Below are 17556 nucleotides of genomic sequence, written 5' to 3'. Positions count from 1 at the left end.
TTGACAATACACGTACACAACTTGCAAACGCAAGTGTTTAAGTCCAAGATCTCAAAAGAGAACAATACTCTCTTTAATCTCAGGTTCTTTTATATCTTTTTGAGCACAGAATTATGGAACACAACATATATCCTCTAGTTATAGGTTGCAAGGTTGCTTCTATATATATATATATATATATATATATATATATATATATTTCATAATATCATACCTCTAGCATGGGGACCCTTAATTATGGCAGGTCAACGGTATTTTGAAGTTGAACCGAATTGTAATATAGTGTTAAACGCCGCGTTACGCTGGACGCTGGCAGAAAGGTCAACCTCCACCGCCCACCACCATCTCCTTGATACAATCATTAATTCAAGGTTCGTATATACATTTGCTTTTTTGACTGCATAAACATCTATGTGCGTTTGACTTTGACCCTCAAACGCTATTTCGTAATTCCCAATTTATGCATTAATACTTGTTCTATTAATATTATTGAAGAAGTCAATGTAAGCAAACATTTGTTTTATCTGCGCTTTTACGTTGACCCTTTAAACCATAAAAGGAGTTGATCAAGACATTCACTACATTTTGAAGAAACAAAACAAAAACAAAGATATGGAAATTTGGGTTGTTCCGGTTATTTTTTTCTCTGTATTTCTGTGTATGATGATTATGTTTATTGCCCTTGTTCAATCTTGTTCCGCAGAGAGTAGTAATACCGGTGGTGGCGGTTCTGCTGGAGTTCATCGCCACTTCGGCGGAGGTGATTATAAAATGTCTCATGTATTTGGCGGAGACCGTGTAAGCATAGATATTGATGGTGCTGGTGCTGCAGGGTATAGCAGTTGGGGAGGAGGTTTCGATGGGATGTGGTAATAGTGGCGGCGGTGGTGGAGGAGGTTGTGATAGTGGTGGTGGTGGTTGTTAAAAGAGAAAAAATAACGTATGTACGTAATTAGGACAGAAGAAGCTGGTTGGTTAAATTCAAAGGGACGAACAATCAACATATATGTAAACCGTTTGTAAATTAGATTAGCATTTTAATTGATTGGATATGTAAATTGCAAAGCTTGTTCCTCCTTGATGATTGACATTCCCGTTGTAAATAACTTTAATTGATGTTGTAAAATATTATTGAAAAAATTGAGTTTTATGTTAAATTAATTATCATTTTTTGTAAAATTCATATAAAAACCATTATTAAACAGAACTATAGAAAACTTTACATAAAAATCACTAATAAAAACTGTACTGTAATTTGTATAATAGTCATACATACACAAAATAATGATTTTTTTTAATTACAAGTTTAAGAAAAAAAATTGTGGTTTAATTTAATTAGTTGGCTTTTACTTATTAATATATTATTAAAGTTAAATTCTGAACGTATTTGATTTTAAAATATTAATTTTTAAGAAATGAATTGAAATTCTCTTTGATGAATATTTTGTGAATTTAATTGGAATTCAGAAGTGGCCAAGTGGGTCGCTTATTATTTAACAAAATACTTAAATAAAGTATTTTAATTAAATTGGAAAAATAAAATCACATAAAATTTAGCTTTATATTAATATACATTATATTACAATATTTATAGTTATTTTCAATATTTTGTAATTTTACTAATTTAATAGCTCCATGGTTTAGCCATTAGTGCTAATAAGGACGAAGCTCATAGGAGAGAATTGCAAATCATGAAACGTACGTGCAAAGAGTTAGGTAACTTTTAACTCCAAGGCCATGCAATAAGATCAAGGGTACCTTACATCAATAATCACTTCATTATTGAGAGATTATAATCTTTACCGTCATTTTTTTTTAATTTTTCCAATCCTCTAAATTATTGAAATGATATCAATTAATCTAATTATTATTAACATCTTATGGAAGAATTGCAGTGGCAATTAATAAAATTAATTTAAGGTTTAAAGTAAAAAATATTTACCGTCATTTTTTTTAATTTTTCCAATCTCTAAATTATGAAATGATATCAATTAATCTAATTATTATTAACATCTTATGGAAGAATTGCAGTGGCAATTAATAAAATTAATTTAAGGTTTAAAGTAAAAAATAAGTGTTCAAATTATATTCAAAATTAACTTTTGGTGTGTAAAGAACATTTTATTAAAAATAGGTGTCTAATATTTTTTTCGTTACACTTATAAGTCTCCATCGTTAAAAAAACTTGTTAAATCACACGTGTCACTTTTAGATTTAATTTTTTAAAATAATATTTTATTTTAAAAAATCAAAGTGACATGTGTCATTTAACGATATACAACTAAAAGTACAACAGAGAAAACATTAAACACTTATTTTTAACGAAAAATCCTTTATACACCGAATATTAACTTTGAATATTAGACACTTATTTTTACATTAAGCCTCGATATAACTATACATTTAGTCTTCATTATTTAGAGAATAACAAATCATGAAGCGAACGTACGAAAGGTTAGTAAACCTTAACTTTGAAGCCATGCAATAAAATCAAACGTAAATTGCATCAATAGTTACTTAATTATTGGGATTATAATTTAATTATTAATTTTTTTTTAATTTTATCAATCGTTAAATTATTTAAATGATACCAGTCAATCTAATTATTTTAACATTTAATGAAAGAACTGCCATGGCAACTAACTAATGGTCTATTTGTTTGAATGTAATTGATTTTCTGAAAAACCAATTCCAGAAAACCAATTACATTTCTGAAAAACAAATTCCAGAAAACCAATTACATTGTTTGGATGCTCCATTGTCAAATGTTTTATACTGTTTGGTTAGTTTTCCTGAAAAGAATTTACGATTTTTTTTTGTAAAATGTATATATTTTTATATTTTTCTTATTATTTACATTTTAAATTTTTTAAGTTATTTATAAAATTGTATTTTATAAAATTTTGAAATGAAATATTTTATGTGTATAAGTACATGACACTAAATTTGTAGAAAATATACTAATTATGTTGATTGTGTTATAAATACATAATTTTAAGTTTGAAGTATTCATTATACTTTATCTATTAGCATTTTTTAAATTAAATTTTAACTCATAATTAATATCATATGTAGGTTTAATTAATATAATGTTGATAATGTATTAAAATATATTATCAAAGTATATAATTAAAATACATCATTTTAAAACAACTATAGTACATCTCAATTCCTTGATTTTCAAATACTCATCATAGTGTGCTTTTCTTTGCTCCTTGAAACTCCTACCATTTCGATATGTTTCAGAAGAGAAGAAAGTAGAACAGTCAAACCATCAAACAGAGATTTAACACAGGAAATAAATTGTAAACAATTGATGAACTAAAAGAGGTAAGATAGATTGGGATGAGGAAGGCCAATGAGCGGTGTTGAACCTTCATCACTTTTATTTGGCCATCTTCATCAATGTTCTGGAATGGGATAAATTTATTAATTAAAATGTGATTTTCCCCTGTTTTATTTTCAATCAGAGAAAACCACCAAGAGGTTCATACAGATGACTGGAACCTAGAGAAAATGGCACAAGAAAATGATGGAACATTCCAAGCTAATTTAAACCAGTTGCTAAATTGTAATCTCATGAAAGAAAACCAGTCATTAGAAATCTACCAACTTAAGAAAAATAAAAACACTTTTCCATATGCTATGGGAAAATACAAACCTTCATCTTCATGATCCATAAGATCAGCCTCATCGTCAGAAGATGACCAACCACTAGATTGCCCTATTGTTTTTCTACTCGAGGAAGCCACATCTTTCAAAGCAGAGCGTAATTCCTCAGCATCCATATCAGTGACACAATCATTGAAACTACGTCTTATGGGAGACAAAGATCCAAACCAAGATCCAGATTAGTAAGGTGATAAAATGTAATCAAATTAAAGAATAATGCTCTAACCAAAGCACAAATAAAGTGAAAACAAAACAAACATCACCATTTCTAAATTCACAGACATATCCACACATAAAAATATAGGTATATGCAAGAGGAAACACATTATGAAAGTTATATACCATCATCATCGTCAATCATGGGGTGGTACGGTGTCTTGGGTTCTGTTATTTTCTATCTTACTGGTTTATTCGCTTTAATTTCCCCTAGATTTTCCTCATTCCATCTTACACGCCTACTGTTACCCCCAAGAAAGAACTATTAGATCCAAAACACAACTAAGAATATTGTAACTACAAAAAGCTACAAGAGGAAAAATGACAGCGCGATTGGTACTTTTAAAGAGATTTACCCTTGGAAATCAAAGAGAAAAGCAAAAGGGGAGGAAGAGCATTAGGGATTCGAAATATTACCTTGGAATCCTAGAGCTCCTCCCTTGATTTTGCACGAAAAAATCTGCTGATTTTGTTGATGGTGAGAAGAAGATGATAATAGTTGATCGGAGAATGAAGGTGATCAAAGGTAAAGAAAAATGGGAGGCAATTGGTTTGTAAAATGAATTCCCGGTTTTTCTATGGTAAGTTGTTTTACGGGCCAAAGGAGCTTCTTTTACGTTGATTGTAATTGGTTTTACATTGACCAAATGTTTTTACGGGAACCAAACACGAGAACTGGGAGAAAACCAATTCCGTAATTAATTTTCCTGAAAATAAACATACCCTAAATTAAATTCATCAAATAAATTCTTTTAATCAGATGATAAAATGTGGCAAGACAAATAACCACTATAGACTATTAAAATAGACTTGAACAAAGGCTATGTTTAGATCTTTATTTTGAAACTAGAACTATGTTATATACATTTCTCAAAAGCTACATCAACAATGTCGTGCCAAATTCAGACCGGACAAATACAAATGTGACTATTATAAGTAAAATATAATGATGATCGACTAGTGATACCCTGATAAGCAAAAGCGCAAACAATTGAGGCAACAACGTACATAAACATGTCACTCCAATGGCTCTGAGCGCCAAACATGGAGGAGAAAAATTTGAAGAAGATCCAAAACGGACAAATCAAAAAGCGATATCCCCTTATATGCAATCCCATTTGGCATAGTTATTCGATAACTAACGGATCGTCATGGATAAATGAACAAAGAAACTAGACATCGGGAAAGCAACTAACCATGAAAACATGTAGAATTACATACCTAGAAGAAAACCGATAAAAGAAATCTGCACCGAAAGTTCAAAAACATCGATAGCTATAATACTTTTATCAGGAAAAAAATCAAGGAAAAACATTATTATTAAAATATGTTAAAATGTAATTGAAAACTACTAAAAATAAATTAGAATTAACGGAAGAGAAGAACAATATAACATGGAGATGACCGTGTAAGACCAGCACCACGGATTGAGAGGTAGAAAGTTGTGTAATCGGGCCAATGGGAATAACTGCTGCAGCTTGAAGGCTAAGTCTAGATTAAACACAAATGAGAGCAATTATTAGCTCAAGAAACCCAAAGAATGGTCTTTTCACTTTTTACGACCACATAAACATAGAGGGTAGTTTTACAATGAGTCATGGTAAAATGATAGTTTCTTTTATAATATCAGCAGGGAAATGCTTTTTGCTGCAGAAACCTGGGATTTGTTCTTCTGCTACTTAAATTAAAGATATCTAAAAAAAAAGTAATATTTTATTTTATTATTAATATTATTTGATAAGTTCAATATATTATGTATTTTTTAATATAACTAATATATTTTTTCTAATATTTTTTACATTATTTTTCTTCCATGAATTGTCAAATATATTTTTATAAAGCACGGCTTTATCTACAAGATGTTAATATGAAAATTAATCTGTTGTGGAATTAATTTTTAAAGGTGATATAAGTAAAAAAAAAAATCGTAAGTAATATGGTGAAGCCATTCCATATGATCTGTTGTGGCAACTTCTCCCGCGATTCCCTACGAACCAACCCAGAGTGAACGAAAACTACACTTGCAGCAAATCAAGTTTAACCATGGCAAAAAAGGAAATAAAAAAGTATTTCTTTTTATTAAATTTTCAAAGAAAATAATTTGATTTCCTTTTTGTTCGGACATGGGAACACAGTTTGGTATTTATTTAAACTACTTGGACGTGGCAAACCGCTACCACTTCATTCATTTTCTTCAATTCTGAAACTCCACAAAGGAGAAAAAAAAAAGTTGAAACCTTTAAAATTAACTCCATGGATCCTTGCCGTTCTTTTATGACAAATGTCAAGCGTCTCATTGTCAAGGTTTCATTTCCTTTTCAGCAATAACCAAATTCTTGGATTCTTCATTGATTGCCCTTTTTCCTTCTTTTTTGTGTGTGTGGATAATGTGGGTTTTGATTTAATGTTTTAGTTAACAAGGATTGCTTTTGATTTATGGGTTTTGATTAAAACAGGTGGGAACCGCTGTGGTGACTCGAGCTGATGGAAGATTAGCAGTGGGGAGGCTTGGAGCTTTATGTGAACAGGTAAATATTGAAAGAGGAGGACCCAATGACACAAATATGGGATTTGTTTTTATGTCCCATTGTTGTAGCATCTCTAGTAAAGGGGATTTTTTTTTTGTTATCAAAATGGTTAAAAAAAAATTCTTCAACGAACTGCTTGCTTGCAGCTTAAGGAACTAAATTCTCAAGGGTATGAGATTGTGTTGGTCACTTCGGGTGCTGTTGGTCTTGGTCGTCAAAGGCTTAGATATAGAAAATTGGTTAACAGCAGGTAGTTAAATTTGAAAAGCTTATATATTTTTTGGGTGCCATAAAAAGTTATTGCATTTTGAGAAAATTTGAATGAAATGATTTCATTTTTGTTCTGTAGCTTGGCTGATCTTCAAAACCCCCAATATGAACTTGATGGGAAGGCTTGTGCAGCTGTTGGGCAGAGTAGTTTAATGGCTCTTTATGACACCCTGTTTAGTCAGGTGGAAAAGAATACTATTTATAATCTTGCTTATATTAAGCATTTGGTAGCTCTTTTTTTTTCCTCTTTTATCTCTTGCTTTAATTTGGTACTCCATCTTTGTGCAGCTTGATGTCTCTTCTTCACAACATCTTGTGACTGATAATGATTTTAGGAATGGAAGTTTCAGAAAGCAACTCTCTGAAACAGTGAAATCCTTATTAGCTTTGAAAGTTATTCCTATTTTCAATGAGAATGATGCAGTCAGCACTCAAAGAGCGCCTTATGAGGTATATAATTTCTTTCCTCTAGATTTGATTTCTCTCTTATTGCTCATTGTCTTGTTGCTATGTGCGTGTGCTAATAGTCTTTCGGCATTGGGTTTCAGAGGAGATGTAGCTGTTCGGTAGGTTTCTCCAATCTATCAGTTCACTATCCACTTTGTAACGTAAACAGTGCTTTGAAACTAATTAGCTTGAATGATCTAGAATTAGAGTGTTCTACGCATTTCCATGAGTCACAACGGGATATTAAGTTATTAACAGGGCCATGCAAAATTTTTTCCCGAGGTCCTTTGTAGTTATGCCTAACATTTCAAGTTTCTTCCTTTCTTTATGTCTCAAGTGGAAAGAAGAGAAGTTTTTGTGTTTGTTCAATCCTTCATTTTAAGATGCTTATTTTATTTCTGACCAATATATTGGCATTGTTATTTCAGGATTCTTCTGGTATATTCTGGGATAATGACAGCCTTGCAGGTCTCTTGGCTCTGGAACTACAGGCTGATCTTCTTGTTTTGTTGAGTGATGTGGAGGGTCTATATAGTGGACCACCTAGTGATCCAAACTCAAAGCTGATCCATACGTATATAAAAGAAAAACATCAAGGAGAAATAACATTTGGAAACAAGTCGAGGCTTGGTAGAGGGGGTATGACTGCAAAGGTTAATGCTGCTGTTTGTGCAGCATATGCTGGTATCCCTGTTGTCATCACTAGGTACGACCTGGAGGACTCCACTAACGCAGTAACAGATAAACAACATCATTAGTAATCCGTGCAGTTCAATCGGCTTCTTTGATTATTGAAAATTTTGAATCATTAACCACCCCTCCTCATCCTATTCAATCCATTAGATTTCTAATTTCCCCATCATTTCTTATTTTCCAAAACTTGTTATTTATTTATATATATTAACATTGCTGACTTATTGATATCAATCAATGGGTGTCTTAATCATTTTTACTTTGTACTTTATTATTTTTAGTATTTGTAAGAAGTATGTGTTTCCATGTTTAGTATGAATTGTCTTGTCATCTCACTTCTCATTTTGCTTTTACTTCAATTTTGAAGTGGCTATGCCACTGACAGCATTATAAAGGTACTTCAGGGAAAACGAATTGGTACCCTATTTCATCAAGATGCACACTTATGGATTTCACTTAAAGAAGTTGGTGCACGTGAGATGGCAGTTGCAGCACGGGAATGTTCTAGAAGGCTTCAGGTGAGAATCATCATTTCTTCTTTTTAGTGCCAAAATGTCCTCTTTTAGGCTCCATGTTCTTTAGCTGAAGAAGTTAAGTTTGAATGTTTTTCTAAATGGTCTTAATTGCAGGCAATGCACTCCGATGATAGGAGGAAAATTTTACTGGACATAGCTGATGCCCTTGAGGCCAATGAAAGTTTGATTAAAGTTGAAAATGAAGCAGATGTTGCTGCTGCCCAGGATGATGGATATGAGAAGTCATTAGTAGATCGTTTGGCGTTGAAGCCTGGGAAGGCAAGTGTTTGTTTATTCCTGTATTTATGTGATTGAAAACAAATCTAATCTGATATCTTATGTTTGATATCCAAGCCTGTTCCATTAGATCTTTTGCACCAGCACATTTCACAGGTTTCATGCAGATTACCTTTTTACAGGTAGCTAGTCTTGCAAAATCTATTCGTGTACTTGCTGAGATGGAAGAGCCTATTGGTCAAGTTTTAAAGAAAACCGAGGTTAGGAAATCCTACAAAATGTCTAAGACTGTCAATTTACTTTGTTCATCACTTATTTTTTCCCTTACTTTGACAACCCTCGTCCCAGCTTGCAGATGGACTCATCTTGGACAAAACATCTAGCCCTCTAGGTGTCCTGCTGATTGTATTTGAATCTCGACCTGATGCTCTTGTTCAGGTAACAGAAAACAATTTCGGTCAAGATAAACCCAGTCATGTTTTGAGGATTACACGTTCATGGGAATTCATGTTTTCTTGTTAACTTGGGTTGTGCATCAGTTTCTACATGCATCTAAAGGGATAATTTGCCAAAAGATTTGGTGGTTGATTGCGTTATTATGTATTCCACATTATTCTCGGTCCATGAAGCAAATGTCTTGTTCAACTCAGTTGAACTCCATTTCTGTACCATTTCAGAGAGAATGATCAACCTTTTTGACTTTTTGTCAATGTCTGCATTCTTTGGAGTCAGATTCCTTCTCATATTATAGAGTGTACTGGATTGCTTTTCTCTTTCTATGTGGAACATGAGATATTGAAGTTAAGCACTGGTTTATATGATGATTGATGAAGATCCCCTTGCTTGTTGTGTTCTCAAGCTTTGAAATATTCATTTTTATGTTGCATTTATTTTCTGCCATTTTCACCTTAAGCTCTATCTTTGCGTTTAAGACAGCTTCTTGATTGTTTTACCGCCCTTTTCTTTCCCTTTTTGATTTGATAGATTGCTTCCCTAGCCATTCGAAGTGGAAATGGCCTACTGCTGAAAGGTGGCAAAGAAGCTAAGCGTTCAAATGTAATTTTGCACAAGGTTCGATCCTCCAGATTCCTTGTCCTGAAGCATAAGTCTTATCACATTTCTTTCTCTTCACTACTTTTTTCCCTGTATGTCAGGTCATTACTTCAGCCATCCCAAAAAACATTGGAGACAAACTAATTGGACTTGTGGCTTCAAGAGAGGATATTCCTGATTTACTAAAGGTGAGTTGCAGGATTCTGAGTTGATGACAATTTTTTGCTATGTGATGGTTTTAAATTTTTCTACTTTGGCACAGCTTGATGATGTGATAGATCTAGTGATCCCCAGAGGCAGCAATAAGCTGGTTTCTCAAATTAAGGAATCAACAAAAATTCCTGTTCTTGGTCATGCTGGTAAGAAAAAATACCGTGGCTCTTTGATGCTATGCAGAAGAAATTTATCAACTAGAGCATCAATCAAACATCAATTTTCTTTTTCTTTCTTTACAGATGGAATTTGTCATGTTTATGTTGACAAATCAGCTACGGTGGATATGGCAAAGCGCATTATTCTGGATGCAAAGACAGATTATCCTGCAGCATGTAATGCTATGGTAATTCCATTCTAATCAGTTTCTTGTTTCCGATAAGTAGAATTGAACTACATATTTGTTTACAAGTGCAGTCTGTTTCATATTCTAATTTATCCTGTACAACTTTCTTATCTTTTTACTGTTTACTTTGAAGCTCTTAAGTCTTGACCATTTTTGTCTACAGGAAACACTTCTTGTACACGAGGATCTCTCAAGTAATGGTTTGCTCAATGAGCTTATTATGATACTCCAACGTGAAGGTATGCTTATACGAGCGATTTTCTACCTACCTAGTACTTTCAAAATTATAGATCACTTACAGTTTTTAAATATGCTGGATTCAATCAATTTGGTGGTTTTCATAGCTTTGTTCTTACATGATCATGCTGTCAACCTTTTTGAGCTATCTAATTGAAAGGGTTGTTCAAATACCAACTTTTCCTAGCAATAAAATTTTGAATACAGAATTTTATCTAATACCAAGCAACATTAGTTAATTTACGACTATGCCTTTGCAAAATTGCACGTATATGGAAAGACATTTTAATTGGTGCTTGATGACATTATGCGTGACTGAAATGGAAGTATAGCAATTTTGTGTTAAACCATTGAGGCTTGAATATATTTGTGTGTGTGTGTATAAGATTCTGTCTTGAGCCTGCTAAGTTCAATGGTCTGAAGGCCACTCCATTTTTTTGTTTTCTTCATTTTGTTGAGTTTATTGCATGCGGCTAAAGTTATAGTAGTTCCCAACAATTATCTGGACTTAAGAAATATATCAACTACCGACGGGATTATCTGCTGCAGGGGTGATCCTTTATGGTGGACCAAGAGCAAGTTCCTTGTTAAATATTCCAGAAGCACATTCATTTCATCAAGAGTACAGTTCAATGGCTTGCACAGTTGAAATTGTGGATGACGTGCAGGCTGCTATTGACCATATACATCAACATGGAAGGCATACCATTCCCTCGGAACTCTTAATTCGGTTTCTTTTCATTAATTTGTTTATTCCTGTGAATAGCCAGATTCTAAGTACCTTGCTTGCTCTGCAGTTCTCACACTGATTGTATTGTCACGGAAAATCATGAAGCTGCTGAAATTTTCTTACACGGAGTTGACAGGTAGGTTTAGTTCCGAGTTGACAGTCACATAAGTGTACCATTATCACTTCACCTCATTGTTACCACAGTTATTCATGCATTGCAATCTTTAACTCGAGTAACTCTTTTCTTCCTCGTTGCTGGGATGATGTTGACGACATTTCTATTTGACCATGTTTTTGTTACAGTGCTGCAGTTTTTCATAATGCAAGCACTCGATTTTGTGATGGAGCCCGATTTGGACTTGGTGCCGAGGTATGCGAAATTCCAAATTCCGGCTGTTGAACTCCACAGTCGATTTTCTGAACTATTTTCATTTTATGCATGGATTTTAACAGGTTGGAATAAGTACCAGCAGGATACATGCCCGAGGTCCAGTCGGAGTTGAAGGATTGTTAACTACTCGATGGTATGCGAGTTTCCGGTCTTTATACGCATCGCAATTTTCTTAGATTATAATCTGAAGTCGATGACTCGATATGCACTTAGCTTCAATCTAATTACTTGTTAAAATTGTAGGCTATTGAGGGGGAGTGGCCAGGTGGTGGATGGTGACAAAGGGGTTATTTACAGCCATAGGGATCTTGCTCTGTAGACTCTATTACAGTCTGGTTCTAAAGATGCAAGGAGATATTTCCTTTTTGTTTTTTCACATCCATAGGGATCTTGCTCTATAAACTCTATTACACAGACATAGGGATCTGCTTAGGTATGGGATTACTCTTTATTGTTACTTTTAAGTTGTTTTCACCCTTTTTATCATAATTAATGGATAAACATTTTAGGATCCAACTTCCATGTTTGTTGGCTATAAATGGTGTGAAATTCTCATCACTGGAAGTTCAAGTTGTTTCCTTTAATGCAATGTTGTGGGTAGCCAGCCAACCAAGTCACAATCGAATGACTTGGCAACCAAATTGATTCTCCTATTTTGGGCAAGAGAATATAAAGAACAAGTTCCAAAACGAGGAAGTGTGAGGAACTTGAGCAACCTGCTACAAACATCACGATTCACAGCCTTCAAAATTTAAAATTTAAACAATGCCAATATCAAATTCAAAATGATTATTACTGTTTTTATAGTTGTCGAGAACCAATAGGCAAATCTCACCACAAACAGCTTCTCTTTTCCTCTTTGATCTATCTTCTTCTGCTCCATTGCTTCTGTATTGAATCATCACTCAAATCTCACCATCCCAGAGTTCTTCGACGGTCTTGTATGCACCAGGAGTCTCGTGGATAAATGAATTTCCCCTGACCAGTCGAGCCTATATAATTGAAAACGAGCATAAATTTGGAGAAAATATAGTGGAGCAAGAGTGTTATCAGAATTTAAAATTTATGAGCAACAGTATAGCATCTAACCTGTTCAATTTCGGAAAACTTGGCAAATAAGTCATCAGGAATAGACCAATCAAAGACATCAAAGTTCTCCTTGATCCGCTCCTCATGCGTGCTCTTCGGAAGCACACTATGACCCATCTGCAGGCCCCAACGGATAGCAACTTGTGCAGCAGTTTTGCCTAATTTCTGTGCAACCATATTTAGAATTGGATGCTTAAGAACATCACTCTTGAGCCATGTTGTGCCCGGAGAACCCAGCGGTGAATAACCCTGAAATATATGTATGCCACTTCATTAATTTTGACCAACACAACGGCAAGGACCCGAACAATAATCGACGCGAAGTGGAACAAGAATTCGCATGCTCACCGATAAGTGCACTCCCTTGGATTTGCAAAATTCACGTAGCTTACTCTGTTGCCATGAAGGATGACACTCAACCTGGTTGACGGCTGGAGGAACGCGTGCCACCTGCAGAAGATCCCCTAATTTCTTTGAAGAGAAGTTGCTAACACCAATAGCCCGAGCTTTACCAGAGTCATAGAGTGCCTCCATTGCTTTCCATGTGCTAGATATGTCCAGCTCAAGAAAGTTCTCAGGATTAAAACCAAGCGACCTTTCCTTAATCCGAATTGGCCAGTGGATCTTAAAATCAAACAAATCCTCGTATTAGCCACACTTGAAAAGCACCAATTCAATAATACGCTATGCTAAAAAAAACTTTAAAGTTGAAAACTCGACGTCTTTTAAATTTTATTCTTAAAATTAGACAAGGCAAAGCTTGTATACTAAAAGGACTTGGTGTTGTTGTGCAAATAAAATAATTGGACTTGGTGTCATGCAATAGTTTCTACTTAGCATTATCATTCAATGACATAGTCAAGAAACTTCTTTTTAAGCAGCACATTCAACAGTATAAACAATACAGACATGGTTTCAAATAGAGTAGCTATGATCAAGCACTACATACAAGGTATAAATTAACATAGTCAAGCTGAAGATCCTTCAAAGTTCGGTCTATTGCTGCCGGCACGTCTTCTGGTGCATGATCAGAACACCTGTGCATAACTTGGTCTTAGAAAATAATCTTTAATAAAAAGAAGGCTTAATTCAGCAATAGATATCTAAAGTATAACACATTTTTTGGCCAAAGTAATAACTAAAGTACACCAAAAAAAAAAAAACTTCCATACGTAGATGAAAATGGTGGTATATTTTAAGAACTTATTTGACAAAAAAGAAAGCTATATTTAGAAACTTATTTATGATATAAGCCTAGAAGGAAAATCCATGATAAGAAGAATATGCTAGAATGAAAACGAACCAGAGTTTGGAGGTGATAAATAGCTCCTCACGTTTGATCACACCATTTTCAAACAGCTTCTTCAAAACCATACCGATCTAAAACAAACAAAGACGTGCACACACAGATCTGGTCAGTACCAATAACTAGCTATTCAATTAAAGAAATAAAAGTTGACTTCATTTATTCGGCTAGTGTTATTTCTTCAGCATCCAAACATCGCTTTTGCACAAAGAGGCTAAAATACAAATAGTAATTGCATTGATTACAAGATATTGCGTTTATACGAGTTTTTTTTCCTTCTGAATAAAATGATAAATTTCAAAACAAGGGAAAATGACGGATCCAAACAGAGCGTAATTCACCTCCTTTTCGTTTCCATATATTTGAGCGCAGTCGATATGGCGGTATCCAATCTGAATAGAAAATGAAAACGTAGAGGTACATATCATTGTTTTTAAACAACAAAATATACAGTAAGAGAATTTCATTTCCGATTATCAACAGCAGTGACAACTATAGACCTTTACGGCAGCGGCAACGGCGGCGCCAACGAGGCCAGGTGGAGCCTGCCATGTTCCCAAGCCGACGGACGGCATCTTGACTCCGGTGTTCAACTCGAAGAACTCGATTGCATTCTCCATCTCGGTACAGCAAACAGAAAGCTCGTAATCTCTACACAAAATGCGAAAACTTTGAAATACAGAGGAAGTTTGACTCGTGATCAAGAAGACACTGAAGCGGACGGCCACATGCTTTTTATAAAAGCAAAAGACGGCAAATATAAAAACGGAATATATCTTTTTGGTGTCTTTAGCTAAATAATGCATGTCGGAGAAAAATTTAAAAACCGAGAGTGGTTAAGAATTATTTTAATATTTAGGTAATTTATTACGTGGTAACGAATTTTATATAATTTTGATTTATTTCATATTATGAGTTTTTATTTTCTAATATATTTTATAAAACTTGTCACCTCCACATAACGAGTTTCACGTGCACAATAATAAATGATTTAAATCTCAAAATAATTCTCAACCACCTTCATTGTTAAAATTTTTACCACCTACAATATTCCTAAAATTTAAACTTGTTTTTGTAATAAACACAGTAAAATCGATTTGGATGTATCGATAATAAGTTGGTTTAGTGAGATGAGATATTATATTTTTTTAAATAAAGTTTGAGATTCAAATATTAATATTTACAAACATAATAAACTGAGTTGAGAAGTTCATCATTTCCTCTTCATTACCCAACTGTATGAAATTAATGTGGCAAAATTGATCAGCTTCTCTTTCTATCAATGAATCCACTTCAAAAATGCTCTAGTATTCTTCTGAGTCATCAACAAATATGAGAGTACAAAAGACATTCATAGTCACACATTGGTCGACCACTCTCATGGTGAGTTCACCATTTTCACAATCAATAAGAATACAACCAGTGCCTAGGAAAGACCTCCTAAAAATTATGGGTAAATTAGTATCAACCTCGCAATCAAGTATAAGGAAGTCCACTGGGAACACAAATTTGTCCACCCACACAATGACATCTTCGACCCTCACTTTGGGAAGAACATGGGAACAGTCGACTAATTGTAAAATAACGGAGGTGGGTCTTGCATTTCCCATCCTAAGCTTCAAAAATATTGACTTGGGCATTAAGTTCACACTCGAGTAAAACTCACAAAGTGTCTTTCCAACATAGTTGTCTCCTATAGAACATGGAATAATAAAGTTACCCGGATATTTTTGCTTTGGTGGCATTTTGCTCAATACTGAGCAAAATTCTTTTGTCATGGTAACTGTCTCGTACTTCTCAACTTTCCTCTTCTTGGTGACAATTACCTTGAGAAATTTAGCGTAAGTGGGCATTTGTTCTATGGCTTCAAGGAAATGGATGTTATTATAGAGCTAGTCAAGAATGTCAACAAACTTCTTAAATTTAATATCATAATTGTGTTTTTTCAATCTTTGCGGGAAGGGAGGTGGGGTCTAACTTCTTCTATTGACGAGGTGGGGACTACTTTTGCTGTGGCATTTTTTTTCTCATTTAGTAGGCTCACTGGATGAACCCTTATTTTTATCATTCTCTACAATAGTTTCATCATGTTGTATCTCATAGTTAGCTTGCACGATTGTGGGGGTAAAATCATCTGATTTCTTTCCCCCAAACTTTTCTTGTAAATTGATTTGAGTGTCACTCCTTAGAGTGAGTGCACTACAATGCTCTTTGCCATGAGCTTTAGTGACCTCAGTGTCACTAGGCAGACGTCCTGATTGACGTTCTTGTAATGCCACGATAATTTGACCAAACTAACCCTCCAAAGCTCTTAAAGATGAGCTATGGATTTGCAGTAAAGCTCATTGACTTTGAAGTAGAACACCTTGATTATTAATTGTAGTGGCATGGTCTTGCAGCATGGTCTTGGTAACTACTATAAAATCTTGTATAGTAGCCTCCAAAGAATTTGAATTTGAAGAATATGGTTCTCCTTGTTAAAATTATGCCATGGCATATTCGTTTGATAGGTTGGGGGTTCATTGATATTCTGCTACCGAGTAGAGTGACTAGCATTGTTGGCTCCTTGATTTCCCCATGAAAAGTTAAGATGTTGATGTCATACTGGGTTGTAGGTGTTGTTGCCTAGGTTGAAATTTCCCACAAAGTTGATGGACTCATGGTTTTTTGGGAATTCACTCTCATGGTGATTGCCATGTCATAACAGACATACTGAACTAACTGCCTTCACTTCTTCCACCTCGTTGGAACGTTGTAAATTCTTCAACATACTTGTGATAGCTGAAAATTGGGTGGACAATGAGTCCTTAGCATCTAACTCATAGGTCCCAGGTGACTTCCTCCCAGTTCCAAGCCTTGAAGAGGGGAATTGGTAATCATTGCTTACAATCCTATCTAGAATGTTAAAAGCCTCTTCAGGTGATTTATCTAGCAAAGTCCCATTTGCCGATACATCTAGCATCATTCTCCTAGGTGTATTGACTCCATCATAAAACATGACTTGATTCCAATCTTGAAAACCATGATTTGTACACTTACGAAACAATCCCTTATATCGGTCCCAACACTCATACATAGACTCGTCATCAGATTGATGGAAAGATGCTATGTCATTTAAGTTGAGTGTTCGTGTTCGACGAATTATACCGCAACAAAAAACTTTTGCATATATCAGACCAAGACTTCATCGATCCAGATGGAACTCCACTCAACCAAGCCTTTAATCAGTCACACAATGAATATGGAAACAACTTGAGCTTCAACACATCTTTGTGCACTCCTTGTTGCCTGAAGGAATCACAAACCTCCAAGAAAGGACCGATGTGTTGCCTTGCATCTTTATAAGGTATACCCTCAAATTGCCCTATAGAATTCAACATATTAAACATGACTGGTTTGAGTTTGAAGTGGGTTGTCTGAATCTAGGGTGCCACAATACAAGTATTTAGATTGTCCAAAATAGGATTTAAGTGATCGTTAATAGCACGGGGCCTAGCAGTATTCCCAACATTTGGAATTGCCTCAGCATTTTGATATGCTTGATCATCCACTTGGCCAACACCTTGCCTCGGCCTAAATGTGCCTTAAGACAATCAATAACTTAAGTAAAAAA

The 17556-nt window shown here is 34.5% G+C and overlaps 3 protein-coding genes across 3 annotated transcripts in view; 1 reads left to right on the top strand and 2 right to left on the bottom strand.

Annotated features, from left to right (window-relative positions):
• The first annotated feature begins 6131 nt into the window (after positions 1-6131).
• The window catches only part of LOC120142428 (delta-1-pyrroline-5-carboxylate synthase-like), a 19652-nt gene continuing 8227 nt past the window's right edge, over positions 6132-17556 (top strand). The window contains exons 1-20 of the mRNA XM_039157133.1: positions 6132-6192; positions 6345-6416; positions 6563-6666; positions 6766-6868; positions 6975-7136; positions 7562-7839; positions 8194-8344; positions 8456-8624; positions 8765-8838; positions 8927-9016; positions 9563-9649; positions 9733-9819; positions 9894-9990; positions 10087-10190; positions 10354-10429; positions 10977-11127; positions 11225-11293; positions 11461-11527; positions 11611-11681; positions 11792-11915. Coding sequence (XP_039013064.1) covers positions 6142-6192; positions 6345-6416; positions 6563-6666; positions 6766-6868; positions 6975-7136; positions 7562-7839; positions 8194-8344; positions 8456-8624; positions 8765-8838; positions 8927-9016; positions 9563-9649; positions 9733-9819; positions 9894-9990; positions 10087-10190; positions 10354-10429; positions 10977-11127; positions 11225-11293; positions 11461-11527; positions 11611-11681; positions 11792-11867 — 2139 coding nt within the window. The 5' untranslated portion in view covers positions 6132-6141 and the 3' untranslated portion in view covers positions 11868-11915. The remainder of the gene's footprint in view (positions 6193-6344; positions 6417-6562; positions 6667-6765; positions 6869-6974; positions 7137-7561; positions 7840-8193; positions 8345-8455; positions 8625-8764; positions 8839-8926; positions 9017-9562; positions 9650-9732; positions 9820-9893; positions 9991-10086; positions 10191-10353; positions 10430-10976; positions 11128-11224; positions 11294-11460; positions 11528-11610; positions 11682-11791; positions 11916-17556) is intronic.
• Positions 12382-14626, bottom strand: LOC120142427 (NADPH-dependent aldo-keto reductase, chloroplastic-like). The gene is made up of 7 exons (XM_039157132.1): positions 14444-14626; positions 14285-14335; positions 13941-14017; positions 13587-13674; positions 12986-13261; positions 12638-12886; positions 12382-12540 (listed from the first exon to the last, which is right to left on the bottom strand). The coding sequence occupies exons 1-7, from the start codon at positions 14561-14563 to the stop codon at positions 12454-12456; spliced, it is 948 nt and encodes a 315-aa protein (XP_039013063.1). The 5' UTR covers positions 14564-14626; the 3' UTR covers positions 12382-12453.
• On the bottom strand, positions 15248-15796 carry LOC120142351. Its single transcript, XM_039157061.1, has one exon. The coding sequence runs from the start codon at positions 15794-15796 to the stop codon at positions 15248-15250; it is 549 nt and encodes a 182-aa protein (XP_039012992.1).

This window comes from Hibiscus syriacus, unplaced genomic scaffold (assembly GCF_006381635.1).
Source record: "Hibiscus syriacus cultivar Baekdansim isolate YM2019G1 unplaced genomic scaffold, ASM638163v2 tig00110828_pilon, whole genome shotgun sequence".
Taxonomy (NCBI): domain Eukaryota; kingdom Viridiplantae; phylum Streptophyta; class Magnoliopsida; order Malvales; family Malvaceae; genus Hibiscus; species Hibiscus syriacus.
The sequence above is the reverse complement of the archived record's forward strand: the minus strand, read 5'-3'. Positions and strand labels throughout refer to the sequence as shown.

What these genes read in the sequence shown, in the direction of transcription:
- LOC120142427 (XM_039157132.1), bottom strand. Translation starts at nt 14,563, where the DNA reads ATGGAGAATGCAATCGAGTTCTTCGAGTTGAACACCGGAGTCAAGATG. An exon ending in ACTATGTTAATTTATACCTT is followed by an intron (nt 13,262 to 13,586) that starts GTATGTAGTGCT and finishes TTTGATTTTAAG; the next exon opens with ATCCACTGGCCAATTCGGAT. An exon ending in CCAAGGGAGTGCACTTATCG is followed by an intron (nt 12,887 to 12,985) that starts GTGAGCATGCGA and finishes CATATATTTCAG; the next exon opens with GGTTATTCACCGCTGGGTTC.
- LOC120142351 (XM_039157061.1), bottom strand. Translation starts at nt 15,796, where the DNA reads ATGCCCACTTACGCTAAATTTCTCAAGGTAATTGTCACCAAGAAGAGG.